Below are 15,044 nucleotides of genomic sequence, written 5' to 3' on the forward strand. Positions count from 1 at the left end.
CCACTGTGCCAATCCCTCCATCCTATTGGGAGTCTTTCTCTTTCTCGCTGACCCTCCACTTTACTAAGCATGATGTCCTTCTTCGAGGACTGGTCCTTCCTGATATTGTGTCAAAAGTATGAGAGATGAAATCTTGCCACCCTGGCTTCCCAGGAGCATTCTGGCCATACTTCTTACAACATAGATTTGTTTGTCATTCTAGGAGTCCATGGTACTTTTAGTATTCTTCTCCAACACCATAACTGAAACATATCAATTCTTCTATGGTCTTCCCTGTTCATTGTCCAACTTTCACATGCATTTGAAATTATTGAAAATGCCATGGCTTGTGTCAGGTGCACCTTACTCCTCAAACTGACATTTTTGCTCTTGAACAGAAGTCTTTGACATCACATTTGCCTACCACAATACATCATTTGATTTCTTAATAGTGGATCCAAGCAAATGAAGCCTTTGACAGCTTCCATATTTTCTTCATTTATCCAATCAGCAATTGTGGTATATTAAAAGAAAGAGAAAGAGATGTTACTCTCAACATATTTAACATCTAGGAGGTGAGTTTATTAGCTGCAGAAATTTTAACATTATATTCCCAGCAGAATATTTAATACACTATAGTGTTTCTGAACTGAACGTCATCCCTCAAAAAGCATTCTAGAGCATTTGAAAGCACAGAAGAATGGAATTCTCAGTCCCGACTGAGCTATGGTAGAGTTGACCTGTTCCAAATCGATGCTTTGTCATGTCACCATCTTTGCAAGGCTGGCATGTTAAGGCTTGGGTAGAGATATGAATCTGGGGCTTCTCAAAGAACTCCTAAAGAGGTCAAGTCTTTCAAAATACACAGGAAAGTAAACATACAACAGAACCCTAAAGGAAATCTCTGAGAGGGCTAGGCATTCATACATGACAGCAATCGTGTGAAGCCTGAAACATGAACAATGTATATGGTCAACCCTATAGACTCTATTTTTGTATTGTATTCAAAAGGAAATGTCATGTTTGGGAAGAACTTCCTTCATAATAAGTCCCCAAATACAGCAGCACACAATAGTGGTTTACAGCATGTCACACAATGCAAGGCTCTGATGTGGGAAATGTCAGCAAAAATGACCAGTGTTCACTTTTGTGGAGAAGATGTCACAAATTACTTACTTTTATTATTTGAGATGGGCTCAGGAGTCAGAAAACAGGGACTAGAAAGGGAAAAAAATTAACATTTTTCTTATAGTTAAAATACAAGTAGCAATTTAACACTTCTATTATTCTGGGAAATAAATTGCCCGACTGTGAACGTAGTATTTTAAAATATGTGTTTTAGTGATACAGATATTATGGATAAAGATATTATATGGTTTGATTTAGACTTTGAATCCATATGATAAAGAAATCTCCATTGATATTCTCAAACATAGCCAAATATAAGGAGCTCTGGTAGCATAGTGGCTATGAGTTGGGCTGCTAACCTCAAGGTCAGCAGTTCAAAAATATCAGCTGTTCCATGGGAGACAGTTGAGGTTTTCTGCTCCCGTAAAGATTTACAGCCTCAGAAACCCTAAGCAGGGTCGCTATGAGTCAGAACCAACTCCACAATACACCACCAACCAACCAACCAACCAACCATAGTTAATTATGAGTTGTTTCTCATGTATTCATTTATTTATTTCATCTATATTTTTCTAATCAATGATTTACCTAATTAAGCATTACAAATCTAGGACTTCCAGAAAGATGGAGAACTAGGCAGAAATGCTACACAGATTCTCTATAACAAAGATACAGAAAACCAAATGAAACAGATAGAAATAATTGTCCTGGAAACTTGAAATTTGGCTGAAGAAATACAAGTGGAATGAATGCTTACTCAGGGAAGAATCTAAGCAGACATGGCATAAAGAGAAGATCAACAGGTGAATTGTGCCAGCCGGCCAGATGCATCAGCCATCTTGAACTTTTGCTTTGGAAATAGACGGTGGTGTGGTGGCACAGAGGAATACAGGTGACTGAGGGAGACAATGATTTGGTTTTTTCCTTGTTTCCCACATTCTCCTGGTGACCTGAGGTATGGTCAGCCCCTAGCCATGTACACCCCCAGAGAAGCTTCTGATTTCCAGATGGTCAGAGACGTGTGGTGGGGAGACACACCACAGTTGTGGACCTCAATGAAGTGAGTTGGATACTATCGGCACCAACCTTAGATTCAGGTGAGCCCTGCTCCAAAAGTTTAGAGCGGGTCCTGGCCAGTGCTGGGCAAGTCCCCACTAGGAGAAGAAACTAAACAGGCACAGCAAAAAAAAAAAAAAAAGTGGGATGGCCATCTTGAACTTCTGTGAGTGGCTTTGGAAGCAGACAGCAGTTTGCTATAATTTTTCCTTGTTCCCTACACACCTAGGTGACCAGAGGTGTATCCAGCCCCCTCCCACGTCCATCCCCAGTGAAGCACCTTCTCTCCATGTGGTGAGCCATGCAGTTGTAAACCACATCTAAGTGATTTGGATGCTCTATGCGCCAATCTTGGTACCTGAATTCAAGTGAGAGCTGCTCCAGACCTGCAGAGCTGGTACAGGCCAGTTCTAGACTATCAGGTATTCCTGTGGCTGGCCACCCCAGACTGCCCTCTGTGCTAAAAAGATTATAGCTTCTTTGTAGTCTGTAAGAACTACTTCTGTATTGGGTACCCAAAACAGACAACACCTAAGCTTAAAGGAACTCCATCTAGGGTCGGGTGTGGCACCATCTCATCCTTTGCCCACCCACCATGTGCATTCCATGGCTAGCACGAGCCCATCAGAGTGTTCTCCTCCCTGATTCTGGCACCTACCCTGATTTTTCCCTTTCATTGTTTTTGTTTGTTTGTTCTTTCTTCTCCTTCTGTCTCTCTTTTCCTTCCATTGCTTTTTTCCCTTTCTATCTCTCTATCTCTGCTTTTGTTTGTTATTTGCTTCTGTTTCTCTTTCAACCCACTTCTTTCTTTTTCTTTTTGTTTGTTCATTTGTTCTTGATTTTTCTTTACTACTCTCTGGTCTCATTTTCTTTTCTTCATTCTTTTCTCTAATTATGTTTAGTGCTTTTCTTTCTTTTCATTTTCTCTCTTATTTTTCTCTTCTGTGGTTTTGTTTTTGTTTTCCCTGGTTATTGAATTCTTTTTCTAGATGTTGCCTGGTTTTTTAATTTGATTCTGTTTTGGTTTATCTGTTTTCTCCTTTATCATTTTTTTTTCATTGTTGTTTGCTTATTTGTTTATTTGTTCGTGTGTGTGTGTGCGTGTGCGTGTGTGTATGTGTGTGTGTCTTTTCTCTTCTTGCCTCACCCACCAGGACACATCAACTATGTCCATACAGCCCAGCTACAACTGTACCCTCTGTAGTCCCAACTACAGGGCAATAAACAATACCAGCTGTCATATATCTGCTCAATGACAATAGCCATCATAAGCCAAACCCACCCTAATCTGAGCTGCATGGTATCCCCGGAGACTATGATCTTCAGCCCCCCCACACCCAACAATTCATTACCCTAAGATATTTGTTAATATCTAAGAAATTTTGCTCATTTTGCCCTCTGCATGCTCTACCGCATTCATAGGTATATTTGTTTGTGTGTGTTTATATGGATGTTATTTATTGGTCCAGTGGTGAGAACTAAAGGACTAATAAAGATGCAAATAGTCAAGATTTGTGGAACTTTGCATTTATCCTGGATTAAGGTTCTTCCTAAATCCAAAGTCCATACCATTTGGACCTCACAAATTTACACCATATGCAATAATTACTGGGAGACTCATGGTACTTCCTTATGTTGCCTACAACAACCCTAATATTGCTCAACCTGAATTACTGAAGTAGTGCTGATCTTTAATCCAATATTCTAAAGAATATATTTCACAGATTAAAGGTCCTTTTGACAAGCAAAAACTAGTATCCTAATATCTGCCTAACATCACCCCAGGAGAGTATGTTTATTGGCAGACACACCAAATAAGACTTAATAGAATCTGATTGAAAGGGACCATTTAAGTCCTCCTCACCAACTCATGTGCAGCCAAATGATAGAAAATAAATCCTTGTATTCATTTGTCACAGTAAAAAATGCTAAGACTCCTCTTAGGACCAGAAAACACATCAGAGAGTTGAAAATGGCATTTAAATGTCCCTGTGGTCAAAATCAGATGATATCTGAAGCAGATAGCTGGCCCAAGACACTGGACTAACCTAGCAAGGCACTTCTTCCTTGCCTTTCCTTTGCTATAGTCACACCTTCACTACTGTACTCCGAGACTGAGAGGTGCTGATCATGCTCATCATTTTACCAGGTTTGATTGTCGGACATGTGGTGCCTTCCCAACCTCAAGCCAGTCTAGCCATCTCTGGTGGGTCTCTCTACTACATGAATCTGATTGGGTTGCTCTTGATCTATGGATACAAGAATAACAGAGAAAGATTTAATTTTTCCAGGAAATCAAAATTACTAAATACTCATTGATAAATTAACTCTTTTTGGATCTGAACAAAACCTGGGCATAATTAAACCTTTAGTCTTAGCACAACTTATAATAAAATCACCCAAGAAGAACTGTATTATTCCTCAATAAAACTGTTTTCCTTTCACTCCGAATGCAGTGCAAGAGTTTCTTCTTTGATACCTTTCTAACACAGATAACATGCAAGGGGCTTGTGTACATATATTAATGAATTTTCCAGGCACGCAAGAATTTTAATCCAATCATGAAGACCTTAAAAAGGACCTCAGCTGCCATCCATAAATTTTTATTTAAAAACTAGTTTAAAGTGACATTAATTCAGCACAAAGACAGTACAGTGAGGAGAGGGAGGGAAATGAAGTGTCAATTCAAAATACTTAAGTGTGTCCCTACCCTTGCTGAACTCATAACTTCTGCACATGCTCAAGAGGTCATGTCATAGTTAATGCTTCTTCCTTCTAGGAATGGTTTCATAAGCCCTCTTTAAATCCAGCTATTGCAGATGACTAGGGAATCATAACACAGAGGCGACTCACTACTTTCTTTAATTGGAAAGGCTAATTCTGGCATAATAACAGTCATCCAGATGCTCAGATATGGGTCAGCGTATGAAAATCTAGTGAGGGGATTTACTCCAGATGTGAACAAAAAAAAGGATCATTATCTGTGGTCAGGGAAAAGTATTCTAATTAGTGCTCATATCCTCCTGTGGCACTTCTGTCATCTGCATGTTGATCCTTGTCATTGGGCTTTCCAGAACCTGGGTGTCTTGGCTACATGTTGGCACTGATATGAGCTAACGTGAAACAGAGGATGGGTGTGCTGCCCAGAAGAAAAGAATTCACTGAAAAATGCCACCTACATTGTCTTTCTCGAGTGAGGTCTTTATAAAAATGGACTCAGCAAGTGTAAGTCTACTCTGCTCAATTTCTAAACCCATAAAAATGATAGTAATTGAACAGAAGCTTGAGAAGAATATGTGGAATTCTGTCTTCAAATGTTTGAATTGCCAGTAAGGCTTATCTACAAATGAATCCTAAACTCTTGGATGTCCATTAAGGCCTGAGATTTCTCAACATTAAATTTAGACTCTAGAGGAGATTAAGCACAAGTCAGGGCTTAATAAATCTCTGTTGATGAGGTCAATGACAGGAAGAAGTGCAGGTGGCACTTCCTTGGCATCTTTTTCTTCTTACCCCCTGAAAACAGTGCCCCACAGGCTGGTTTAAAAGTTTAAAAAGCTGTCCTAGAAGATACACTAAGGAAGAGAAACTTCACGTGCAAGCTCCACTTGAAAAGAAAAAGTGGGTGGGGTGTGGGGGGTGCAGGGGTGGGGGAAGGTCCTAGTAAACCAGAAATTTCCCAGTCCTAAGATTTAAGGGAATTAATCAGCTCAGCTGAAGCTCTCATGTGAGGTCTCATGAGTGCTAGGCATTCCTCCAACCCATATTTTATGTCACATATGACATGTGTGGCTCACGGTCAGCACCAACCTGAAGAGAAAGGAACTATGTTGGTAGTACCCAGGAGGGGCAATCTGACAGCAGACAGGAAGATCTCCCTGATCTGTTCCCCCTGTCCTAAAGACTAGAAACTCGTTCATTCCTTTGTCTCTTAAATAATTTTTTAACCCTAGAAGTACAGTGTCATTAATATGAGGAGTTCAGAAGCTTTCTAGTTCACTTCTTTATTTGAATTGCTGTTTAGATGTGGGAGCTCTAGATCATAAAAGCAAAAGGAAGTCTACCCTGTGTTTGATATTTTTTCCCCAAGATTGTAACCTAAGTCAAAATATATACACTCACTATATTGTATCCCTTTTTTCAAAATGAAATATTAATTATATATTTTGTCCTTTACAAAACCTAGGGATCAGTTCACTAATAATATTTTTTCAAAAAAAAACAAAATCCACCAAATCCATTGTCGTCGAGTTGTTTCCTACTCACCTTGACTATAAGTAGAACTGCCCCCTTAAGGTTTTCAAGGTTGTAAATCTTTCTGGGAGCAGACCATCAAGTCTTCCTCCCTTGGAATGACTGGTGAATTTGAACTTAATGAGATAGACTTCATTTAGTGCATTATAAAAGAGTGCTTTATAGTTTTGTTATTGATTAGCAAGTAAATGAATATAATTTTGATTTTAAAATGAAACTCTACCTCCAAGTCTCCATTTTCTGTGTCATTTCTTCATCTATTTAGATCTAAGGTAGAAAATAAATACAAGATAGTGTTAAAAGTAAATACCAAGAGACTAAGATAAATATCTAAGCAGTTCTGGTGGGTGTTGTAGTGTGTTACGCACTGAGACTGTTTTCTATAAGGTCAGCAGTTCAAATTCACCAGCCATTGCACTGGAGAAAGATGAGGCTTTTTGCTTCTGTAAAGATAGCCTCAGAACCCCTATACATGGTTGCTATGAATCAGAACTGACTCCATGGCACACAACCATCACCACCACAAGATAAGTATCTGGAAAAGGGCAAGGGAAGGGAGAGAAAGGAATCATCGAAACAAGGCTTGTTATTATTGTTGCTACTGATGTTGTTGGTGATTGTGTTTTTAATAGAAAAAATTTAACCAAACTAAAGCTTTTCCTCAACTACACACAGATTATTAAGAATTATTGGGGAGAGAGATGCCAGGGCCTAAGAAACTAGAAAGAAAATATAACAATTTCTTCATAATGTAAAAATCTGCTGAGTGGATGCCAACTCATGGCAACCCCATATATAGCAAGAGTGGAACTGAGCTCTACAAGATTTTCAGTGGTGGATTTTTCAGAAGCGGCTCACCAGGCCTTTCTTTTAAGGTGCCTCTGGGTGGACTCAAACCTTCAACCTTTTGGTTAGCAGCTGAGTACATTAAGCATTTGTACCACATGCGGAATTCCTACAAATGTAGACGCCTTCATTTTCACTTGCCTGACTTCAATAAGTACTAATAAGGATTTAAGGACAACACACAAAGAACAAGAGCATTAGATGCTATCCAAATCCCAAGCTCTTTGCTCAGCTAGTCTCTTTATAAGTGATATTAATTAAACTCATTCAAATATTTATTGTGTGCTTGCTGTATGCCAAGAATTGTCTAGGCTGTAGACATTAAGAAGTCCTGGTGTACCACTGTAGGATAATGCACTGATCTCAAGGTCAACGTTGAACCACAAAGTTGGCCGTTCAAACCCACCATCTGCTCCTCGGAAACGCTATACAGGGTTGCTATGTATCAGAATTGACTTGATGGCATTTAACAACAACAGAAATTTAATGATAAATTAGGCACTATATTCTTCTATCCACATGAAGTTTATATACTATAAACGGAGATGGTAAATCAACAAATGGACAAAATTTCTGTCAGTGATCAGCATTAGGAAGAAAATAAAACAAGATAAAAGAAAAGTGACTAGACAAATGGTTTAAGGTCACATCACTTTTAACCAATAATTCATCCGTATCTCAACTAACTGATACTTTACCAATTAGATTTTGCAAGTTAACAAACCACCTCAAGCTTTATGAATGAAAGAAATCACCATTTCTTTCGTTCATAATTATTTAGGTGGCTTTTTGGGTTGGGATCACATGGACAGTTGTTCAGGTCTCAGCTGGACTCACTCATACATCTGTGGTTAGGTACTGGTCTTCTAGACAGCTATACTTCAGGGGGTTGGCAGGTTGTCAATTGGGGCAATGAGGCTGATTGGGCATGTGTCTCTCACCCTCCAGGAGGCCAGCCCAAGCTCCTTAACATAGAGGAAGAACAGAAGTCCACAATGTCTTTTAAAGTCCTACGCCAGAAGTAACAGCATATAGCTTTTGCCACATTGTATGGCCAAAGCAAATCACAAGGCAGTGATGATTCTACAAAGTGAGGAACAGCCAGGAGGAACTGCAAAATCACAGAACTGCAAGACACCTAACTGTAAGAAGTTAGGATTCAGGGAGTGAAAGAATGATATCTGGTTTTTGCAGTCTAACACAGATGCCAGGCACTGAGGATATTGTTGTGTTGTGAAGAGCCGTCGAATCGGTTCCGACCCATAGCGACCCTGTAATAGTGATGAATAAAACAGACATGAACCCTGTCTTCTTGGAGCTTATAGTCTATTGATCCATGATAGAGATACTATGGGGGTGGGGGTGCCTAGAGCTCTAAGAGAACAAAGTGCCTGCCTATAGCTGTATGAGAACAAACACAGAATGGCTATTTACCTGTGGGACCTAAATGTTGATTTCATTAATTGCACTTGGCACCTGAGATAGGGAATTCTGCCTGCTCAACATGGGACCTATTAACACGCCTTATTGTGAATACAACTAATTACTAAAATTGGATTCTAACCAAGCTCTTTTTAGTTGCTTCTCTACAGAGTGAGCAAAGGACAACCACAGCTCCATCAAAATCGTACTTTCTTTTAAAACAAAGATATTTATTCCTTTGCTCATTGCTTCAGAACCCCTATTGCATCTGGTGCCCCTGGACCAGAATTATTTGTCCAGAAGGTGACCTTCCTGCTGTGGCTTTTCTCCTGAACAACGGCTTCCAACAAACATGCGGCAAGCTGAAGGGCCAAGAGGCCTGGCCAAGGCCTGTTGGTCGTCCACCTTCCAGATGTCAAAGCCCAGAGACAGAAGGTGATTGTCTCCAAATGGTCTCATCTCTTGGCACTGCAGGGGAGCAGCCATGTGGCAGACACGGCAGACCACACTCTGCCAAAGCTGTGCAGAGCTCACCACAGGCCAAAAGATCTGAAGAGAAACTTGTCAAAAATTCTGGCAGAAAGGCGAAGTAAATCGCTTCCTGTGTTTTGTCTCAGTGTGGCTTCTTGGATAATAGGGCTGTTTCCACTTTATTCTTATTCCCATAGTAGTCCAGATATGTTATGTTTGTTCTGTTGGCCAACTAACTTATGTTGTGTTGTTGTGGTTGAGTCTGACCCATAACCACCCTGTGTAGGGTTTCCAAGGAACAGCTGGTGAATTTGAACTGTCAACCTTCGATTCAAATCTACCTTGTGGTCAAGTGCTTATTCTACAGGGCCACACCAGTATTCCCAACCAATTTATGAAGCACTATTATAAAGCACCATATTTTGTGTTGTTAAGTGCTGTCAAGGCAGTTCCAACTCATAGCAACTCTATGTGAAGTTTCCAGGGAGCAGCTGGTGGGTTTGAACCACTGGCTTTGTGGTTCACAATTAAGTGCTTTTCCTAAAGCACTGCCATCAAGTCAGCTTCGACTCAAGGCAACCAGGTGTACAACCATGTGCTTGGTCCTGCACTGTTCCTACAGTGAGTTAGTTAGGTTATGGATCAGACCATTGTGAGCAAGAGTTCTTATTGGCTGATTTTCAGAAGTAGATCACCAGGCCTTTCTTCCTAGTCTGTCTTAGTCTGGAAGCTCTGCTGAAACCTGTTCAGCATTATAGCAACACTCGAGTCACCAATGACAGTCAGAGTGTTGGCTGCACATGTGGTACACTGGCTGGGCACTGAACCCAGGTCTCCTGTGTGGAAGGCAAGAATTCTACCACTAAATCATCACTATACTTTCAGGCACTACATTAGGGTTACAAAAGTATGTAAGACCTAGTCCACATTCTCAGGACACTTGTTGGCTTTTACAAGTATACACTGAAGCTTCTTAAAGGCCTGTAAATGCAATTATAAGATGGTTTTATTTACTATCACAAAGAAAGACTGTGCTGGTTAAAAAAGAAGAACAAGAAGAGTGTCCCTAATTATGCTTTTGGAGTCCTGGAATGGCACTGTAGAATAAGCACTGACTGCTAACCACAAGATCAGCTGTTCAAACCCACCAACAACTTCTCAAAAACCCTATACAGAGTCTCTATGAGTCCGAAACACTTCGACAGCACTTAACAATAATTATGATTTTAATACTTTCTGTAACTTTGGAGGAAAAAAAATCCCTGAAAGTCTTAGTGTTTTCATTGTCATCTTTTTAAGACAAAATTCTTTCGTCAGTGGGTCAAAAGCTTTGGAAGAACCCAATTGCAATTGTAGAGAGATTACTCCTTCAGAATCGGAGACATTTTATGTTAGAAAACAGAATTCTCATGGCTAGTGAGGTTTTATCAATCCCCTGGAAGACAGAAGAAGTAAAAACAAAAGCAGGCAGATTCTGTGCACTCTGGAAGCTCACACTGTACCCCCACTTGATACATATTCCATAGTCCCCATTTCATGGCCTTGTTTGGGCCTGTCCCTTCCACCTAGAATTATCTTTCTTTCTACAGCTCTAAATTCTAGCTCTCCTATAAAATTCAGCACCTTTTCCAGGGAGCCTTATCTGAAAGAAGCCCTTGTAGCACAGTGAGTTAAGCGCTGGGCTTCTAATCACAAGGTCAGCAGTTCAACCCCACCAGCAGGAGAAGATGAAGTTGTCTGCTCCTGTAAAGATTCACAGACTCGGAAACTTGATAGTGCAGGTCTGCTCTGTTCAGTTGTGTCACAAAATGAGTCAGAATCAACTCTACAGACGTGGGCAGTGGGTTTACCTGAAAGATTCCCATGAATACTTACCTGACGGTCTTCCCTGTCATGGATTGAATTGTGTTCCCCAAAATCTGTGTCAGCTTGACTGAACCATGATTCTCAGTGGTTTGGCAGTTATATGACGTTTCCCGATGGTATAATCCCCATAATAATAATGATGTAGTAAACCAAAGGGTTGTGTATCCTTAATATAGAGTCCTGGTGTGGTGCTGTAGTATAAGCACTAGACTGTGACCCACAAGGTTGGCAGTTCAAGCCCACCATATTGAGGATGTTGTTGTTAAGTACCATCGAATTGGTACTAACTCAGAGTGACCCTGTATAGGGTTTCCAAGGAGCAGCTGGTGGGTTTGAACTGCTGACCTTGTAGTTTGCAGTACGGTGCTTATCCTACAGTGCCACACCACTATACACACAACCCTTAATTCCACCATGACTCTGATTCAATGTACAGGAGAGTCTCAAGGGTGTGGCATTCAACACCTTTTATCTTACAAGTGATAAAAGGAGACAGACCTGAGCAGAGAAAGAAGGACCCACTCACTACCACAAAGAAAGAATAGACAGGAGTGAAGTGTGTCTCTAGACCTGGGTTCCTGCATTGTGAACCTCCTATGGAACAACTGATGTCAAGACACATGGAGAGCTCCAAAGAATGCTGGGCCTACAGAAACTGAAAGGACACAAGGACTTTTCCCCAGAGTCGGGGCTCTGAAATCAGACTTTTAGTGTTTTAAACTGTGAGAAAATAAATTTTTGTTTGTTAAAGCCATCCACTTTGTAGTATTTCTGTTAGAGAACCACTAGATAACTAAGACATAGATTTTCCAAAGGTTTATAATATTAATCTAAAATATCAGTGACATTTATATTTTGTTTTCTCCACAGTGCCTTAAACAATGTCAGAAGCATAATAGATTCTCAATAAATGTTTGTTGAAAACGAGTAGATGGAAGGGAGGGAAGAGAAAGGAGGTAAGGAGGAGAAAAGGGAGAGAGAAACTGAGAATGAACCAACCACTCTATGCAAGAATTCCTGGGAGAATGCCCTAGCACCCCAGAGAAGCAAGAACCTGCCCATTTTAGAGAACTGCCAAATCTCATCTCTGCTGTTAATGCTTTTCTGAATAAGCAGACTTCTCAAACAAGGGTTGAGACTGGCCATGCAATGAGGAGCCTTTTCCCTTTCTTCTGAAATGTCTGGTGAGTGCAACCAACAGGAGATGCCACCAAACCCAAAGAACACAATGAATACCATTGCTACCATACTACAAGTGCCCCCATCTGATTCCAGACAGTACACAGCCTTGTTAATTTCAATATACTAGAAAGGAGGGTCCTCAATGGCAGACCATTTCCTCTGGATCATAAAATGTGGTGATTCCAGGTCACCTTCTGAGTTGAAGCCAGGAAGAGCCAGAGGGGACTCAACAATGTGAAAGCTGAAGTTCTCCTGCTGAGTCCCATTTTACCCTGCTATCAGCTTTTTGCACTTCCTTTTAGCAATAACACACCACAAAATAGCTGCTAAGCTCAGAGGAAGGGAGAAGTGTATTGTCATCCAGACACAAGAGGATTGTCATCCAAATGGCCCTAGGCCTTGTTGCTCTGTTAATCATTAAACCAAGACTTCTCTGCAACCCCTTCTTGCAGCCTGTAGAGTAAGCCCATAAGGCTCTGATAGTCCTTCACAATTTCCAGACACATTTCTATTTCTCAATACAATCATAAAAATCACACTTTGGTGAAATAATAAGAGCTGGTAGTGTTATGCGTATTTCTATTTTACAGACAGGAAGTTGAGAGGCTGAGAGGTGAAATAACTGAACCAAGATCAAAAGCAAGTAGAGTTGAGAGTCTAGTATCTTCATTAGACAGTTTCTGAGACTAGCTCCCATTCCCCTCTCTCTTCCAAACACCCCTTTCTGCCCTTGTTCCCCAAACATGTTATGATTACCTCCATAGTGACCAGTACTAGTTTCCATAGTGACCAGTACTAGTTTCCATAGAGTCTCTTCTTACTTAAGGTGACCTTTATCTGTGTCAGAGTAGAAGTATGTTCCACAGGGTTTTCAATGGCTAGTTTTTTGCAAGTATATCACCAGGACTTTCTTCTGAGGACCCTCTTGGTTGACTCAAACCTCCAACCTTTTGGTTAGCAGCCTAGTATGTTAACTGTTTGCACATCTAGGGACAAAGTAGATTTTTAGTCTGTCTCTCGGGCCAAACCCATGCCTTATCCATAGCACACAGCACAAAGCCTGACTCACAAAAGTCATTCAATAACTGATTGTTGAACTATATTGTACTAAGCCTGAGACTTCTGACTCCAATTTGTGGCACTGGAGTCCATTTCTGCCTAAAAGTGATAACTTTTCTTTTAGTACTTCCCTTCTTTGCAGCATTAGCTGAGCCCTGATGGCAAAGCATTTGTGCTGCTAACCGCAAAGTCAGCAGTTTGAATCCACTAAGTGCTCCACAGGAGAAAGATGAGACTTTCTGCTCCTGAGAAGATTAAAGTCTCAGAAACCCCATATATGGCCGCTGTGAGTCAGAACCGACTCAATGGCACACAACCACCAACAACTAAAGAGTGCTTAGAAAATAAATACAAATATAGAGAAAATAATAATAAACAAACCATATGATCTAGAGATAATTACTAGTAACATTTTCATATATTTCCTCCAGTTATTTTTTCTCCATGAATATATGTATTTTGTAGACTAGGATTATACACAAATTAACATAGTGGATTGTAAATTTTACAATGGTTTGTAAACAAAGAATTGTAAATATTTTCTTTCCTAACCAAATGTTTTTTAGATCATCATAGGTAATTGGTAAAGTCAGATGACATTCAAACCCATTTAAGTATACTAGTTTATTTATCCACTCTTATTGTTAATTAGGAGTTCTGGTATGGCACTGTAGGATAAGCAACCATAAGGTTGGTTTGAACTGCCAGATCGGTTTGAGCCACAAGGTTGGCAGTTCAAACTTGCCAGCTGCTCCTTGGGAACCCAATACAGGGTCGCTATGAGTTGGAACCAGTTCAATGGCACTTAACAACATAACAACATTGTTAATTATTTAAATTGTTCTGGACTTTTTAGGTATTATTAATAAATCTAAGGTGAATACAGTTGTAAATTTTCCCCCCAAATTTCTGCTTATTACCTTAGCCTCAAGTTCTAGAAGTGAAATTATTTTTAAGGCTTTTATAAATTACTGTTAAATTTGCTTTCTAGAAAGGATGCAGCCAGAGGTTCTTCAAAATTACAACAGATAATTATAAATATAATGCTGAAATAAAGCTAAGGAATTATTTACCAAACACCAAATCAGTTTTGGGATGAGGGAAGCAAGGCCCAAGAATGTTGCTGTTGTTAGGTGCGATCAAATTAGCACTGACATAGTGACCCTACTTATAACAGAATGAAACAGTGCATGGTCATGCGCCAATATCTGAGCAACAACCTGAGCTCATCGCTGCTGCCACTGTGTCAATCCATCTCGTTTGGAGTCTTCCTCTTTCTCTCTGACCCTCAATTTGACCAAACATGAGATCCTTCTCCAGGGATTGGTCCCTTCTGAGAATATGTCTGAAGTATGAAAGATGAAGTCTGGCCATCCTGGCTTCCAAGGAGCATTCCGGTTGTTCTTCCAACACAGATTGGTTTGTTCTTTAGGAAGTCCGTGGTACTTTTAATATTCTCCTCCAACACCATAACTCAAAGGCATCAATTCTTCTATGGTATTCCTAATTTACTGTCCAAATTTCATATGCATATGAGATTACTAAAAATACCATGGCTTGGGGCAGGTACACCTTAGTCCTCAAACTGACATCTTTGCTTTTGAAAATATAAAAGAGATCTAGTGCAGCAGATTTGCCTAATGCAATACATTGTTTGATTTCTTGACTGCTGCTTTCATGAGTGTTGATTGATCTGAGCAAAATGAAGTCTTTGACAACATCAGTCTTTTTTCCATTTACATGGCTGTGGTCTAGTGGCAAGGATATTTGTTTTTTCTACA

At 40.1% G+C, this 15,044-nt stretch overlaps 1 protein-coding gene across 1 annotated transcript in view; it reads left to right on the forward strand.

Moving 5' to 3' along the window:
• The first annotated feature begins 9,037 nt into the window (after window positions 1-9,037).
• The window catches only part of LOC102827066 (tubulin-specific chaperone A-like), an 83,656-nt gene continuing 77,649 nt past the window's right edge, over window positions 9,038-15,044 (forward strand). The window contains exon 1 of the mRNA XM_006834599.1: window positions 9,038-9,120. Within this exon, the coding sequence (XP_006834662.1) occupies window positions 9,038-9,120 (83 nt within the window). The remainder of the gene's footprint in view (window positions 9,121-15,044) is intronic.

This window comes from Chrysochloris asiatica, unplaced genomic scaffold, assembly GCF_000296735.1.
Source record: "Chrysochloris asiatica unplaced genomic scaffold, ChrAsi1.0 scaffold00012, whole genome shotgun sequence".
Classification (NCBI taxonomy): domain Eukaryota; kingdom Metazoa; phylum Chordata; class Mammalia; order Afrosoricida; family Chrysochloridae; genus Chrysochloris; species Chrysochloris asiatica.